The 18,765-nt window shown below is 43.5% G+C and overlaps 1 protein-coding gene across 3 annotated transcripts in view; it reads left to right on the forward strand.

Moving 5' to 3' along the window:
* Positions 1-18,765, forward strand: part of LOC126291838 (connectin-like) — a 678,893-nt gene that overhangs the window by 614,285 nt on the left and 45,843 nt on the right. For all 3 annotated transcript variants that reach the window (XM_049985551.1, XM_049985552.1, XM_049985550.1), the window contains one exon: positions 13,381-13,597. In XM_049985551.1, the coding sequence (XP_049841508.1) occupies positions 13,381-13,597 (217 nt within the window). The remainder of the gene's footprint in view (positions 1-13,380; positions 13,598-18,765) is intronic.

Here is an 18,765-nt window from a genome sequence, read left to right on the forward strand (position 1 = left end):
TGAGGAGGTATTGAATAGGATTTGGGAGAAGAGAAGTTTGTGGCACAAGTAGACTAGGAGAATAGATCGGTTGGTAGGACATGTTTTGAGGCATCAAGGGATCACAAATTTAGCATTGGAGGGCAGCGTGGAAGGTAAAAATCGTAGAGGGAGACCAAGAGATGAATACACTAAGCAGATTCAGAAGGATGTAGGTTGCAGTAGGTACTGGGAGATGAAGAAGCTTGCACAGGATAGAGTAGCATGGAGAGCTGCATCAAACCAGTCTCAGGACTGAAGACAACAATAACAATTTCCTAAGGACATCACACACATCCATGCCCAAGGCAGGATTCGAACCTGCGACCGTAGCGGTCGCTCGCCTCTCAACTATAGCGCCTAAAGCCGCACGGCCATTACGGCCGGCTCACAAAAATTCTGTGGACTGTTCTCTCTCATCCACCCTACACAATGGATGTCGCACCTGCCGACCTTCATGTGTTTGGTACAATGAAGTAGTACGCATGTTATGGAGGCATTATAGATCCAGCGAAACGTTTGCTCCAACGTCGACTAATAGAATGGTATCGTGCGGGTACACAGCCCTAGCCAACAATAAGGTGTCGTAAGACCGTCGCATTGAACGGAGATTCCACTGAAAAATTGTATATTGTAGCCAAAGGAGTGGGGAATAATATGGCACATTGGAATCCTGAACTAAACCCATTTGTTTATTTTTTTAAAAAGAAAAGCAGCATTACTTATTGTGCGCCCCTTGTAGCTAGATGGCATACATCAAGATACGTGAGTTATTCGAAAAGTAGGAACGATTGGTCGCGAAATGGAAAATACAGTGAAAATCTGATGAAGCTTTGCACAGATGCGTTGGGCACTGTGTCTAGTACGCCCGTCAATCGCACCAAGTCGCTCTTTTCAGTTCTGAGCTCACAGTGAGAACATAAAGATGGCTAGAAGTTAGCGTCTCCCGCCTAGCGAAAGATTTCGCCTGAAGCTATGCAGTCAACATAACAAAAGTGACATGCGGTTCGTTCTGCACGACAATTCTCGGCTGCACTTTTCAGGTGCAATGAAGATACTTCTGCAGCGTTTTCGATGGGAAGTGTTGGATCACCCACAATACAGCCCGTAATTGGCTACCCCTGAGGTTCATTTCTGCTCAAATGAACCGCAGGCTAGAAAGACAATATTTTGACACATGCAATGAGCTACAGTTTAGAGTAGAAAATTGTCGAAAAGCACTGGCGGCTGTCTAATGTAACGAGGGAGTTGAAGAGTTGGTACAAGGCTACAACAGATGTCTAAGTCTGAGCGGCGACTGTGTAGAGAAGTAGCTGGAAGTGTAGCTAACTGCTGCAAATAAAACTGGTTTGCTTTTCACTTTGGTTTCCATTTCATGACCTATCGTCCCTTACTTTCCGAATAGCCCTCGTAGGTACCGACTGCCAGGATTCATTTCTGAATGTTTATAGAATGTATTCCCCCTACCCCATAACTACAATGGACTCTTCGTTTACTAGCGGCAACCTCTTTGTAACAATTATTATTTGGTTAATATAAGTTCAATTAAGTGGGTGTCAAATTACATAAAACTTTCCTGGAAAAAAACGTGTTTTACAGTTTGTTTATGAGCTCCTTTCACAGTGGGACTACTGGTAAGCCAAAGAGTTTACCTTTAGTGGTACTCTCCAAATTACTTATTACTTCTCACGCATTGTCCAGTACAACATGTCTGATGCATCCATTTTGCTACGAGGGGGCACATCACTGAGCTATACAATACACACCTTTTCGATGCTCGTACATCAGGCGTAAATGCTGCTTTATATACCTGTTTAGCCTGTACACAATATTATTTATGACAGAAAATGCGTAGAACACGGTCGCGCAAAAAGATCTCCGGCATTTGGAGACGTCGCTGTGTAAATTACGGTCGGGGGATGGATCAGTAGCGGTGCACCTGACTTTTCAGTAGGCGCAATTGCTTGGCTAGGTGAGTATCATGCGTTCGTCGTGGAGAATGGAGGCTGTTAGATTCCTACTCACCGAGAATTTCGCTTCGGTACGAATTTGGCCGGCATGATTCTGTTACTTTTCGATTTTCCGTACCAAACTTTAGAACGTCGGGTTCTGCACTGGAAACGTCCTTCCAGAAGTCTCCAAAACATTCGGCACTGAAACATACATCTCCTCTGTAATTTCCTGCTACGAGTGTAAGAAGAATCCAGTAGGGGAAAAAAGTTCACATAATTAGAACTGGCAGAACTGTGTCCGACGAAATTCTTCAAAACGTTTTCCCTCGTGCTGTTATGATTTCTTCTAGTTAGGCTCACTTCCACTTGTCAGGTACTGTAAATAAATAAAGCGTCTGCTTCTGGGCAGCAGAATACCCTCAAGAGTTTTCATCCACGATCGCTGCAGAGCCTTTGTGCGACGGTTTGGAGCGCCTTTGCTGAATTTGGTTTCGGGTTCCGCATTTTTTCGAATAAGAAGGTGTAAGGTTAATTCAGATCTCTACTGTCACATGATAGAGACCTTCTTCTAATCTGAGTTAAGCAGTCTGTTGGCGACCATGAAGAGGGAGAAGCCTGGTTCCCACAAAACGAAACCACAGCTCACATTTCTCCATATTCTCTAGAAATTATGAGAGAAATTGTTGCTAGACATCTTCTCTGTTCAGGAAATGTGCCAACAATGGAGGACGTAATTTACCGGACACATTTTTTAAAACCACTTAACTTCGAATGAAATAGCATTTGTTGTTCACAAATAAGTGTTTTCTCTGCATCTTTGTTTGTTTATAGCTACTTCCTGAAATGCGGGATGTCTTTTTGTCGTATCCTCTACTTTACTCTTGTAGATGGCATAGAGTTTGGTTCTCCGCAAGCTATACAATGACAGCAACTGTAAAGCCTTTGAGACTCATTCTATCTTCGACATCTATTTCGCATACCACTATGACTACAACCACATCGAGAAAATGCCTCATTATGCAGTGGAACCATTTGACTTTTCGTAGAAGTGTGTTCTGTCTATGCAACTAAATGAAATGCAGTTTGTTTTTGACCACAAGCGTTTCTCATCTTTAACTTGGGAAGCATCTTCAATGGCCTGTGATACATGTTTACTTCCATAATAATAATTAATGTATTATGTAGTAGTTACAACTTGCTATTATGTTATACTTTTCATCCTATTTTTCAGATTGGAAGCAACTTGTGTAGTGCGAATATCGTGATATTAAATTATTGTTTGGTGTTAGTTACGATTTCCAGTGTTGTTATTCCATATTAGTCCATCTGTGTGACCCTGCGGATTCTTTCTTTCGGTCCTGATGCTCCATCTGGTCAATTTCTTTTGTTTCCTCATGCACATTTATTATAACACATCACTTGTACTTTTCATTGTTTGATCCGTATCTGAGTGTTTACAGAGTGTACTGTTGCCAAATGTCGATGTGTGTTTATCTTCTGCCTTTTGTATATTGATTTGGTCATTAGTTACGATCTTTTTCATTGCCAGGATCTCGTGTGTATAAAAGTTTTCTTGTAATGTCGCCAAATTTTTTATGCCATTACATGAAAAATTTGACATACAAAGAGACCTTGTAATGAAAAAAGAAGATAATTAACAACCAAATCAATTTAAGCACTACCTCCCTGATCGTTTTAGCCCCAGAAACAATAGCAAATAATTATCTTAAGCATAACGAGAGTTTATAATCTTTCTCTCCGTCTCTCTCTCTCTCTCTCTCTCTCTCTCTCTCTCTCTCTCTTTCTCTCTCTCTCTCTCTCTCTCTCTCTCTCTCTCTCTCTCTCTCTCTCTCACACACACACACACACACACACACACACACACACACACGCATAATATCAAAAAGACAAATATCAAACCATAGACACAACACAAACAAAATACGAAAGATAAACACACAGCGACAGTTGACAACATTGAGCTCTGTAATCACACATATATACACCAAAAAATAAAAAGTGCAAGTGATATGTTATAATAAAAGTGGTTGAAGAAATTCCGGAAATCCGCCGCTGAAGCATGAGGACCGAATTAACACGTCCTCAGGACCACACATATAGAATAACAACACTGGAAATCGTAACTAACACCAAACGATAATTTGACATATATTTGTGCCATAAAAGTTGTTTCCAATCTGAAAAAGTAGTTAGAAAGTGTAACATAATAACAAATTGTAACTGCTACGTAATACATTCATTACTATCGTGAAATAAACATGTATTACAGGCCGCTGAAGGTGCTTCGAAAATAAAAGATGTGAAACGCTTCCATGAAGTTTGAAGCAACTAAGGAACGACGGAAAACAAAAAAATGACGATCAGACTTTTATTGTCACTGCCAGAGAATACTAACTGAATGAATTCGCGACTGAGGGTAGGAGATCACTCGACCCATACAGTAATTACAGACTTAAACAATACATGATAAACTTCTTAAGTAAGAAAGCTGGTTCTTTGTAAGGACTTGTGGTGCATAAAACGCAAATTTAAAGACGCATCAACACTTGCTATCAACAGAAACTGAAGTTCATTATCACAAGCAAGGAATAATTCACTGAGAACGGAGCACAAACGAAACAAGAGCTACAACGGTGATCTCAGAGCCAGGAAACGTGCTCTAAGTCTGCTGCTCTAGTGCTTGAGATGTCCAGTAGAAGTCAGCAGCTACCAGTAAACATACTCCTGCTATTAGACACCTATTAAATTCGGTAGTCGAACAACAAAACGGGGTTTCATGGATATACGAATAGCAATCGAAGGACCTCAAAACGTTTCTATAGGTAATACATTGATGGAACAGGAGTGTTACGCGATGAATACCTTGGCCTACCAACACGAAACTGGTGAACGCTTACTTCACTTTCTGTGATATAACCTGATTAAAATTTAATCCTCACACTAAACTACTTTCGCTACAGGAAAAAAAATATCTCGTACAGATGAAGTGTGTTGAGAGTACTTGATGGCTACTGGCAGCGTCTAACATTGCTCCAGCCATGTGTAGATCGCAACACGACTTTGCAGAATTAGTCCTCATGCCCTTTATCGTCATCTTTCAACCTAAGAGAAAGCTCAGAAGATGGGAGTACCGCACCAGCAGGTGGCACAGACGGTTGGTTCTTATGTAATGACTTCAGAATGGGACGCAGGACTATTGCTTGTCAAGTGCGGTAGACACGGCTCCTTGCGAAAGGCCTACGCCACGAGAAGATCGAAGGAGTGCTCGAATATCCCCCACAAATAGACGGATGACAGCAGCTGAAACCCTCGCACGGAAAACATGCAGTGACATTTCGAATCGACATAGGCATGTTTCTGGAAGCTAAGAGCAGATATTCACTCATGGCAAAATTTATAAATGATGAATAGTAGACCCAGTTTTAATAGAGTCGTCTGGAACATCCACTGTGCAAAGAAGGACGGTAGAGTAGTAAAGGGGAATAATGAGGTGCGTTTGAAGTTCTCTAGCACTGTGGGGACTGCTGTAATTAAATCTTCAAAGAGCGATTCAGTTAAAGAGGAGTGGCCGTCTCTAAAGAGGACAATCGTAGAAGTTAGGCGGACAAAAGCAGGTACAAGGAAGGTAACAACGAAGATGCCTTGCGTAATAAGGAAATATTAAAACTCACATGCGAAATAAGGATGTCCATAGCTTTTGTGGGAAAGCAACAAACAGAGTAATATAATTTTGAAATAAAATCGCTGAGTACGGCTACCTTGGGATCGGCTGTATGGGATAATCATACTAACTACTAGTGACATACGAAAATTTGTCCTAGGACAATTTCCCGCTTGTTGCGAGCGACCGCCTCAGCCACTTTGAGGGAGGAAGACACTATGACCCATAGAAGCTTAGTTCGGCCCAGCAAGCATGCAGAGATAGCCTAAGTGATTAAGGCGACCGTTCGCGCTAAGAGGGAAATTCATTTTCATATGTCACAAATAGGTAGTGTGTCTATACCTAATTCCGCCGATGTTCGCGTCCAGTGAATCTACACTAAGGTTACAACAGTCGTGGGGTACCTCCTAGCCGTCCGGGGTGACCGAGCGGTTCTAGGCGTTACAGTCTGGAACCGCGCGAACTCTTCGGTCGCAGGTTCGAATCCTGCCTCGGGCATGGATGTATGTGATGTCCTTATGTTAGTTAGGTTCAAATAGTTCTAAGTTCTAGGGTACTGATGACCACAGCAGTTAAGTCCCATAGTGCTCAGAGCCATTTGATCCATTTTTGATACCTCCTAACATTGTGCGGGATGTCCCTTTGCCCGGCGTAGAGCAGCAGTTCGACGTAGTATAAACGCAACAATTCATTGGAAGTCCCATGCACAAATACTGAGCCATGCTGCCTCTATAGACGTCCATAACTGCAAAAGTGTTGCTGGTGCAAGATTTCGTGCGCCAATTGACCTCTCGATTATGTTCCAAAAATGTTCGATGGAATTCATGTCGGGTGATTTGAGTGACCAAATCATTTGCTCGAATTGTCCAGATTGTTCATCAAACCAGTCGCGAAGGATTGTGGCCCGATGACGTGGCGCATTATCATCCATAAAAACTCGATCATTGCTTAAGAACATGATGCCCACGTATGGTTGCAAATGGGCTCCAAGAAGCCGAACGTTCACGTTTACAGTCAATGATCGATTCAGTTGGACAAGAGGCCCCAGTCCATTCCATGTAAACCTAGCGCGTACTATTGTGGAAACACCACCAACTGCACAGTGACTTTTGACCATTGGGGTCCACGTCTTGATGGGGTGTGCCCCACGCTCGAACGCTACCATCATCTCTTACGTATAGAAATATGGACTCATCCGACCAGGCCATGGTTTTGCAGTGGTCTAGGGTCCAACAGATGTGATAACGAGCTTAGTAAAGGAGCTACAGGCGATGTCATGCTGGTAACAAAGGCACTCGCCTCGGTGGTATGCTACTATTGGTCATTAACGCCAGATTTCGCAGCACTGACCTAACATATATGTTTATCGTACGTCCCACATTGGTTTCTCCGGTTATTTCTCGCGGTGTCGCTCGTCTGTTAGCACTGACAACTCTACAAAAACGCCACTGTTCTCGGTTCTTAAATCGGCCAATGCGTTGCTCTTGGTGACACCTAATGCCTGAAATTTCGTATTCTCGGCAGGCTCTCGACAGTGTGAATTTCTGAATATTCAGCTCCATAATCATTTCATAAATGGAATGTTCCCTGTGTGTAGCTCCAACTAAAGTTCTGCGTTCAAACTCTGATAATTCTTGTCGTGCGGCCATCATCACGTCAGAAACCTTTTCACATGAATCTCCCAAGTAAAAATCACAGCTCTGTAAGTTCAGTGCCGTTTTATATCTCGTGTGCGCGATGCTACAGCCAACTTGTAAATACATATCGCTATCCCAATACCTTTTGTCACCTCAGTGTATTTCGAACTAATTTAGCATTGTTGTCGGTCATCGGTCGTCGTTCTTTCAGACATGTAAGTGAGTAATATAATCCACTTAGGAATGAAATAGGGGGCTGTCCAGAAAGTAAGTTACGATTGATCGCGAAATGAAAATCACAGTGAAAATCAGAAATGTTTCATTTATAACAGTGAGCTACACCCTTCAGCTACCTCTCTACGTAGTCGCCGTTCTAACTCAGACATTCGTCGTAGGGTTGTACCAACTTCCCAATACCCTCATCATAGAAGGCAGCCGCAAGTGCTTTCCGCCAGTGCTTTCCGCCAATTCTGTACGCTGGTCTAAAGCTCGTTGTCTGTTCCAAAATGTTGTCTACAAAGCCAGCGGTTCGTTTGAGCAGAGATGAAACTCAGTGGGAGACAATTACTGGCTGTATTGTGGGTAACCAAACATTTCCAATTGAAACGGTGCACGAACATCTTCATGGCCCCAGCAGAATGAGGCTGAGAATTGTCTTGAAGAAGAAACCGCACGACAGTTATGTAATGTTGGTTGCATAGCTTCAGGGCAAAATTCTCACCAGGCCCTCGTACATCTTTACGCTCTCACTAAGAGCTCAGGAATGAAAACAGCGACATAATTCTACCTAGAGTCATACTAGAGACACTGCCCAACACATCTTTGCAAAGCTTTATCGGATTTTAATAGTCGTTTCCATTTCGCGACCGATCGTAACTTACTTTCTGGACAGCCCTCGTAAATATGAAGTGCAACGAAGTCAAGGCAAAATAGCTGCGAGAAAAATGTGAAGAAATAGAGAAATAATTCGTCTTTGGAAGGGTTTATTCAGCATAAACAAAAGTCAAAATAATCTTTGGTAAAATTAATAGCAAAGGCGTCTACAGAAAGAGTGGAAGAGGAATAATGTACAGGAGAATGGAAAAGAAATTTGACGATCAGTTTGACTGAGGGGAAAGATAGAGAGACGAAAGAGGCAGTTCTGATATTGTAGTTGATAATGAAAGCAAGACTTAAGAAAAATTAAGACACCTTCGTAGGATTATCGGACACAGCAAAAGTTCAGTGATGTGAAATGGTGCAAGACGCTCTAAATTCCAGAAAAATTGGTATAAGTTGTAGGAAAAGACGGGTGATGTACAATATGTGTAAGAACCAAAGAAGGGACACTAAGAACTGAAAAACGGGAACGAAGTACTTGTATTAAAAGGGGTGATGGTATACACTGAAGAAACAGGGACGGAAATAATACAAAGGTTCACGATTGTGATTAAAATTCGGGTTGAAAAGATAACTATGACATGATTTGGAGATGACGTGGCTATCGTCAGTGAAAGTTTTCAAGCATTATGGGGCCAACGTGACGTTCCCTAAGCTCATAATCCTCATCGTCATTTTAATGTTGCGACCTAGGGGTCAGCAAAGCAACTACTGATGTGCTCAGGTAACGAGGTTCGGTAAATCGCACTACAAGACTGCATGATTGATGGCTGTGTAATAGTTACCTGAGTATACAGCACGTACTGTATGTACCGGAAAGTCTAATGAACACAGAATACGGCGAAAGTAATGTGGAATAGAAGAAATGAGATAGGTCAGAAACTCACCATCGAAATTGGGAACTAAGAAAAAAAGAAGACCATGACTGACGAAGTGAGAGGACATAAAAATCAATCACAGGCAATGAAAACTTTCCTGGACAAAATAAGCCTAGTGGTATCAAATATCAGCTTTAATTTGAAGAAGAAATTTCTGAGAATGTACTTTTGGAGGAGAGTGTAGTATGGTAGTAGGTCATGGACGGTGAGAAAACTGAAAAATAAGATAACTGAAGCGCCTGACATGAGGTGCTATATGCGTAAGGATGTGAAAAGTGTGAAAGGTTGGACTGGTAAGACACGTAATGTAGATAACCTCCGCAGAAATGGCGTGTGGAAGACATTAACAAGAGGGCCAGGATGACAGGGCATTATTAACTATTGGCGGTAACTATACAGGGTGAAAACCGTGAAGGAAGACGTAACTTGGAATACGTCCAGCAAATTATTAAGGACGTACGGTATAAGCGCTGCTTCAACATGGAGAGGTTGGCACAGGAGAAAAACTTGTAGTGAGCAGCGTCACATCAGTCAGAAGAGTGACGAAAAACAAAATTGATTTCTTGAAATTGTATGTGTCGCCTACTGCTGACACCATGCTACAGACAACAAAGTCTTACGTGGTGTTCAGCCAGAGTCAACTGGGACTCTGAGTGGTTTTCTGTGGTGTTCAGTGATGAGTGTCGCTTCTTTTCACTGCCGCCAGGTAGATACTAAGCAGACTATAGGCGACCTGGTGTAAAGTAAGGGGAAGTAGTGATTCTATCCATACTTCTTTTTGTATCCCGCCTGGAAGGCGACGAGTGGGTCTGCTCCTGTAAAATGAATGAGTAGGAAGAATGTACAGGGTGTTTCAAAAATGACCGGTATATTTGAAACGGCAATAAAAACTAAACGAGCAGCGATAGAAATACACCTTTTGTTGCAATATGCTTGGGACAACAGTACATTTTCAGGCGGACAAACTTTCGAAATTACAGTAGTTACAATTTTCAACAACGGATGGCGCTGCAAGTGATGTGAAAGATATAGAAGACAACGCAATCTGTGGGTGCGCCATTCTGTACGTCGTCTTTCTGCTGTTCACAACGTGCAAGTGTGCTGTGGACAACACGGTTTATTCCTTAGAACAGAGGATTTTTCTGGTGTTGGAATTCCACCGCCTAGAACACAGTGTTGTTCCAACAAGACAAAGTTTTCAACGGAGGTTTAATGTAACCAAAGGACCGAAAAGCGATACAATAAAGGATCTGTTTGAAAAATCTCAACGGACTGGGAACGTGACGGATGAACGTGCTGGAAAGGTAGGGCGACCGCGTACGGCAACCACAGAGGGCAACGCGCACCTAGTGCAGCAGGTGATCCGACAGCCGCCTCGGGTTTCCGTTCGCCGTGTTGCAGCTGCGGTCCAAATGACGCCAACGTCCACTTATCGTCTCATGCGCCAGAGTTTACACGTCTATCCATACAAAATTCAAACGCGGCAACCCCTCAGCGCTGCTACCATTGCTGCACGAGAGACATTCGCTAACGATATAGTGCACAGGATTGATGACGGCGATATGCATGTGGGCAGCATTTGGTTTACTGACGAAGCTTCTTTTACCTGGACGGCTTCGTCAATAAACAGAACTGGCGCATATGGGGAACCGAAAAGCCCCATGTTGCACTCCCTGCATCCTCAAAAAGTACTGGTCTGGGCCGCCATTTCTTCCAAAGGAATCATTGGCCCATTTTTCAGATCCGAAACGATTACTGCATCACGCTATCTGGACGTTCTTCGTGAATTTGTGGCGGTACAAACTGCCTTAGACGACACTGCGAACACCTCGTGGTTTATGTAAGATGGTGCCCGGCCACATCGCACGGCCGACGTCTTTAATTTCCTGAATGCATATTTCGATGATCGTGTGATTGCTTTGGGCTATCCGAAACATACAAGAGGCGGCGCGGATTGGCCTCCCTATTCGCCAGACGTGAACCCCTGTGACTTCTTTCTGTGAGGACACTTGAAAGACCAGGTGTACCGCCAGAATCCAGAAACAGCTGAAGCAGTACATATCATCTGCATGTGAAGCCATTCCGCCAGACACGTTGTCAAAGGTTTCGGGTAATTTCATTCAGAGACTACGCCATATTATTGCTACGCATGGTGTATATGTGGAAAATATCGTACTATAGAGTTTTCCAGACCGCAGCGCCATCTGTTGTTGACAATTGTAACTACTGTAATTTCGAAAGTTTGTCTGCCTGAAAATGTACTGTTGTCCCAAGCATATTGCAACAGACGGTGTATTTCTATCGCTGTTCGTTTAGTTTGTATTGCCGTTTCAAATATACCGGTCATTTTTGAAACACCCTGTAGGAAGTGAGTAGGAGAAGGTGAGGTAAGATTCTCAGTACAGCTTTTTTCGTGAAAGTACATTTAATGGCGAATATTAGTCAATGACATACGTAACTTCACACTGAAGAGCCCGTAGGTGCGACAGGATAGGTATCAACGTTAATAGCCATTAGTAGTAGGACAAACTATCATTGAAGTAACAAAGTCAGTAATGGCCCCCTATGAAGTAGAAACAAGGTTGCTAGGTCGTCTCCTCGGAATCAAATGTGCTGAATCTGTAGCGGAGCTCGTAGATCTCCCCAACGCCGGCTAGAGGGCGCTGTCGTCGGTGTCGTAGTGCCAACCTAAGATCTCGCACCTACGCCGTAGCTATCGATACCACACTTCTGAAACCCATACTTCTGAAACCATACTGCTGAAACTGTTAGAACCGTAGTGCGAGGAGCTGCTGGATGTGACAACAGGACTGACTGGTAGGAAACGGAGGGACCCTGATTGCTAACCAATTAGGCAAAAGCGGTAAACATCTTCGCTACACCTTTCATGATCAGGGTACCAAATCGCATATCCCAAGAGTTGTTGTTCAGAAATGTGTGTGAAATCTTATGGGACTTAACTGCTAAGGTCATCAGTCCCTAAGCTTACACACTACTTAACCTAAATTATCCTAAAGACAAACACACACACCCATGCCCGATGGAGGACTCGAACCTCCGGCGCGATCAGCCGGACAGTCCATGATTGCAGCGCCTTAGACCGCTCGTATCCCCAGAGCGTAAGCCATGCTCTAAACTGCAGCTCACCTCACAGATGTCTTCACTACTGTAAGGAAACTTCAATGGCCGGGTTGTCATCCATAGAGCATGTCTGGAATGTGATGGGAAGCCAGATTCTGCACCAACCTTAGGGGAATGCTTTACGATAAGAGTCCTATTTGTGATGACAACACAGTCCTTGTGTTCAGAATGTGTATATACATGTCGTGTGTTTCCCAGAAGTAGTCAATGAAAATTCTTCATGTGCAAACACTGTGTTACAAACGAATCGGAAGAGACTCCAAGATGAGGGCTTTTTTTCGGCTTAACGCTACAATAATACCAACAACATCCATGCACAGTACCACACAATCTAAGAGTGTGATGTAAGCGGCGAGAGACTATTCAACACACATTGAGATAAGTAATACAACTTATATTTCCTGCACCTCCAGCGGATGATGAATGTTGGGTAGCGTATATTAAGGAGCATGAAATGTATTTCAGGCTAGTTTTATTTTTTCTACGCTGCATATAACTCTCCCCCCCCCCTCTCTCTCTCTCTCTCTCTCTCTCTCTCTCTCTCTCTCTCTAACACACACACACACACACACACACACACACACACACACACACAAGACTACTATTTATGCCTAGGTCAATGGACAGTGCACATTCTCTAAAGATTAAATGGAAAATACTCTCAAACCCGGGCGAATGTTGTTTCGTGATTTCCGATAATGCCATAAATGAAAATTCTGAATTTGAATCCTCTCTACTCCCCACTAGCTCACTTAGTACACTCTAAACACAACAAACTCCGACGTACCACACAGAAATTTTCCAAATTGGATCGTAAACGGTATATCTAATGTAGATATACAGACAAACAAATCTTAAAGTTTCCATAATCACTGGTTGATTTAGTCAAGACAAAGAGGTTCTCCACAAACATAAGGGATATCGTTCCAAATTTCGCCCAACTGGCGCTTTAGATGATCAAAAACACGAGCTGGTTGGAGGGCCCTACCCACAATGCTCCAATCGTTCTCAGTTGGGGATGGATCCGGCGACTTTGCTGCACTGGAACTGGGACCTGAAGCCCTGTCTCATTATCCAAGTCTGTAAACTTGCCACAGATGGAGGTGTTGTCCATCCATAAACATATGTCTCTTCCCCCCCCCCCCCCCCTCCCACAGGGATCTGTGACTTGACACCCTTGCACTGTTCTCCAGGTTGTTCGCGAATCTGCCACAGCTGGAGGTGCTGTCGCTCCAATACGCCAGCATCAACCGCGTGACGCCGTACGCGCTGGCCAACAGTTCCAGCCTGAGGGAGGCGTCGCTGTCCAGGAACCAGTTCGTCAAGTTGGCGCCGCGAGCCTTCCACTCCCTCCCTAGGCTGGAATCCTTGTATCTCAGCGAGAACCGCATCCAGGAGCTCCACCGTGACGTGAGTATACCATACTGCTGGTGGCTGATCCACAATATCTCCTATACTCCCACAATGATATCCAATTCCACGCCCGGCCATCCTGATTTAGGTTTTCCATGATTTCCCTAAATCACTGCAGACAAATGCCGGGATGGTTCATTTGAAAGGGCACGGCCAACTTCCTTCCCCATCCCTCCCTAATCCAATGAGACCGATGACCTCGCTGTTTGGTCTCCTCCCCCAAACAACCCACAGTGAAATCCACTGCTGGTATCTTCTGTGGTTATCAGCTGAGTGGCAGCGTCGCAAGAAACGAAGGTTCGACGACGTTCCTAATCTAGGCGAATTGTTACGTTCCTGTGAGATCTGCTTAAAGAGAACTTGTTCTGCTCTTATGTGAAGGTTTTCCGTCTTGGCACTTCCTTCATTCTCATTGAGCCGTTACTGCAGCGAGGGCAAAATACAAGGGCGTGAAGAAAAGTAATGATTCCGAATTTTTAATGTGAATATTTTAACAGATTTATTAAATGAAACAAACATGATAAACACGCTACGTCTTTATTATTCATGTCTACATATCCATTTTCCAACATAATCAACCTGGTTTCTCCCAATGAGAGACTTTTTTGTTTATACTGTCTTCATATAATGTTTGATTTTGTGGATAGAGTGAAAGTCCTCGAAGGTGTTCCTTTATGTTTTGGAAATAGGGGAAAATCAGATGGGGCCAGGTCGGAACTGTATGGAGGGCGATCGATGACAGTGAATCCAAGGCGTCAGACTGATGCAGATGTCGCAGGGCTCGTGTTTTGTCTGGCATTGTCATGTTGAAGGGGTGGAAGCGGCATGTGTGGAAGAACTATAAGAGACTCCACTTCAGCACGCTGATTCTCAAGTACTGGCGTAGTTACGTTACACACCGCGAACTATTCAGTTTGGTGACATCTTGTGACAGAAGGCTCCAATATGCAGTCATGAAGAATAAAGATATAGAATATTAGTAACTTTTGTTTTAATTTAAATGTCCTACGACTCTTCGCATAAGATATTCGGAAGCATTACGTCCTTGCACGCCCTCGTAAAAATTGTCCAGATAATACTCTCTATGACAAAAATAACCCACCCAAAGGAATTACGAGGGTGAGTCAAATGAAAACCTAAAATATTTTTTAAATATTATTTATTGCGCAGAAGTGGTACAAAGCTGTATCACTTTTCAACATAATCTCCCCCACGCTCAATGCAAGTCCTCCAGCGCATACAAAGTGCATAAATTCCTTAAGAAAAAAAATTCTTTTCGTAGTCCGCGCAACCACTCATGCAGCTGTAACAAACATGCATCACCGTACTGAACCTACATTCGTCGATGAATTTAAATATGTTTCGCACCTTCTATACGCAAAAACCGAATAATAGGACGCTGTTCTTCCCTGGTGCAAGTCGCAAATGAGGCGGCCATCTTTATACTGATACTGCGACGGTATGAGTGAATCTGCACTGTGTTACCACCTACAGGCCATTCTGCATGCTATTTGTAGCGCGCTTACCAACTTACAGGAAAACGGCGCGAAATTTCGATGTGCTATTACAAATTTAAGATTTTCATTTGACTCACTCTCGTATCTGAATGGGACGGATATCGGTAGATATGATACACATGTACAGACAAACAAATGATTACTATGTAAGAGAAACTGGATGATTTAGTCAAGAGAAATAGCTGTGCAAGTCACTAAAGCGTTTGTCCACCTCTGGCCCTTAAAGAAGAAGTTCGCCTTTCCAATGATTGATGGAGTTGTTTTATATCCTCCCGAGAGATATCGTGCCAAATTCTGTCCAACTGGTGAGTTACATCTTCAAAATACCGAATTGGTTGAAGGCCTCCACCCATTAAGCTCTAAACGTTCTCAGTTAGGGAGAGATACAGCAACCTTGTGGGCCAAGGTAGGTCTCAGCAAGCGCGAAGTCATGCAGTAGAAACAGTCGCCGTGTGCGAACGGTCATTAACTGTCTCAAATGTCAGCCAGGACGACTTATCATTAAGGGCAACAGTACAGAGCACAGGATCTCGTCGACGTAACGCTATGTTATAAGGTCGCTTCTGATGAACACCATATTGTCCAAAAAGTGTTTGTAGTTCTTCATTTGTCCTGACTCTCCAGCCATCTTCCTCTCTCACTGCTCCAAAAATCCTTCTCAGTATCTTTCCTTCCGATCTCAATCACCATTTCTCCTCCTTTAATGTCTATACCCAGCCTTCTGATCCATATATCACTAATAGGTCGTAATATGGCCAAGTACAAAAATCAAAATATACACGACCACATTAAGACCTATAGTGATATGTGGACCAGAAGGGAAGACGTAATCTCAGAGTGGCTGGGTGAACCACTAGACGACGATATTTACATAGAGGGTCTGTCATCTGGTACTGGCGCACCCTCTGAGGAATAGATCAGTCAGACAGCGAATCTGATACCTCAGCAACAGCTGTTTCTCATTATACACATAGTGAAACCATTCAGACAGCAAATCTGATAATCCAGCTACAGCTGTTACTCAATATACAGATAGTTAAACCTTTCAGACAGCGAATCTGATAATTCTCGCTGTTGAGAGGAATATCGTCACACGTATTGCTAAATGCATTGAGGTTGACGGACATCATTTTGAGCATTTATTGCATTAATGTGGTATTTGCGGGTAATCACGTTGCAGCAGTATGCTTTCTCAGAAATGGTAAGTTCACAAAGGTACATGTAGCACATTGGAACAAAGCAAATAAAATGTTCAAACGTACCTACGTTCTGTATTTTAATTTAAAAAAGCGACCTGTTACCAACCTTTCGTCTAACATTGTGAGCCATGTTTCTGACTATTACAGCGCCATCTATCACAAAGCGAAAAAAGTGGTCCAACTGATTCATATTTCTTTATGCACTACACGAATATATAATAAAATATGGGAGTTCCTATTTAAAGAAACGCAGTTGATATCCGTTTGACCTATGGCATCGCCATCTAGCAGGCCAACCGTAGCGCCTTCTGGTTTCCCCCTTCAAGATAGACGAGTTTCATTCTTTTTGGTTTTTCTTTTGATGCTTATTTCGTCAGATATTTTGCCCAGTCACTATCAAAGGACAATATATAAAAAACTGGCCATTAAAATTGCTACACCAAGAAGAAATGCAGATGATAAAACGGGTATCCATTGGACAAATATATTATACTAGAACGGACATGTGGTTATATTTTCATGCAATTTGAGTGCATAGATCTGAGAAATCAGTACCCAGAACAACCAGATCTGGCCGTAATAACGCCTGGGCATTGAGTGAAACAGAGCTAGAATGGCGTGTACAGGTACAGCTGCCCATCCAGCTTCAACACGATACCACAGTTCATCAGCGTATTGTGACGAGACAGTTGCTTGGCCACTATTGACCAGACGTTTTCAGTTGGTTAGAGCTCAGGAGAATGTGCTGGCCAGGACAGCAGTCGAACATTTTCTGTATCCAGAAAGGCCAGTACAGGACCTGCAACATGCGGTTGTGCGCTATCCTGCTGAAATGTAGGGTTTCGCAGGGATCGAATGAAGGGTAGAGCCACGGGTCGTTACACATCTGAAATGTAACGTCTACTGTTCAAAGTGCCGTCAATGCGAACAAGAGGTGACCGAGACGTGTAACCAATGGCACCCCGTACCATCACGCCGGGTGATACGACAGCATGGCGATGACGAATACACGCTTCCAATGTGCAGTCACTGCGATGTCGCCAAACACCGATGCGACGATCATGATGCTGTACACAAAACCTGGATTAATCCGAAAAAATGACGTTTTGCCATTCGTGCACCCAGGTTTCTTGTTGAGTACACCATCGCAGGCGGTCCTGTCTGTGATGCAGCATCAAGGATAACTACAGCCATGGTCTCCGAGCTGATAGTCCATGCTACTGAAACGTCATCAAACTGTTCGTGCAGATGGTTGTTGTCTTGCAAACGCCCCCAAGTGTTGATTCAAGGATCGAGATGTGGCTGCAGGATCCGTTACAGCCATGCGGATAAGATGCCTGTCATCTCGACTGCTAGTTATACGAGGCCGTTGGGATCTAGCACGGCGTTCCGTATTACCCTCCAGAACCTATCGATTCCATATTCTGCTAACCGTCATTGGATCTCGGCTAACGCGAGCAGCAATGTCTCGATACGATAAACCGCAATGGCGATAGACTACAATCCGACCTTTATCAAACCCGGAAACGTGATGGAACGCATTTCTCCTCCTTACACGAGGCATCACAACAACGTTCCACTAGGTAACGCCCGTCAACTGCTGTTTGTGTATGAGAAATCGGTTGGCTCTGAGCACTATGCGACTTAACTTCTGAGGTCATCAGTCGCCTAGAACTGAGAACTAATTAAAGCTAACTAAGCTAAGGACATCATACACATCCATGCCCGAGTCAGGACTCGAACCTGCGACGGTATCGGTCGCTCGGCTCCAAACTGTAGCGCCTAGAACCGCACGGCCACAGAAATCGGTTTGAAACTTTCCTCATGTCAGCACGTTGTAGGTGTCGCCACCGGCGCCAACCATGTGTGAATACTCCGAAAAGGTAGTCGTTGTACATCACAGCATCTTCTTCCTGTCGGTTGAATTTAGCGTCTGTAGCACGTCAGCTTCGCGATGTAGCTATTTTAATGACGAGTAGTGTAGCAAAATGCGACGCAAATAAACATAAAAAACAAAAAATCTCACAGGCGTTCTTCCAATTGGAACATGAGAATCTAAAATGGGAAATTTTCAGTTTCAAGAAACAGACCCTGGAGCCAACTACATGAGAAGAGATAAGTAAAACGTTTATTGTAAATTTTAATCCTCTGGAATTGTCTTAACTGACTTTACCATCAACGACAATAGCGACAACAGAGGAGCGAGCGGTAGATTATAAGGTTCAACGTAAAATTAACACTTTTGCACAACAAAAATATTTTTAAGGTCTGATGATGACAGCAAAACCTGCCGAAACCGGTTGTCCTATATAGTATATCCACTGGTAGTGACCGGGCCAAATATATCACAAAACTAAAAAACTACAGAAAACGACACTCGTCTCGCGTGAAGGGGGAAACCAGATGGCGCTATGGTTGGACCGCTAGATGGCGCTGCCATAGGTCAAAC

This window comes from Schistocerca gregaria, chromosome 9, assembly GCF_023897955.1.
Source record: "Schistocerca gregaria isolate iqSchGreg1 chromosome 9, iqSchGreg1.2, whole genome shotgun sequence".
NCBI classification, from domain to species: domain Eukaryota; kingdom Metazoa; phylum Arthropoda; class Insecta; order Orthoptera; family Acrididae; genus Schistocerca; species Schistocerca gregaria.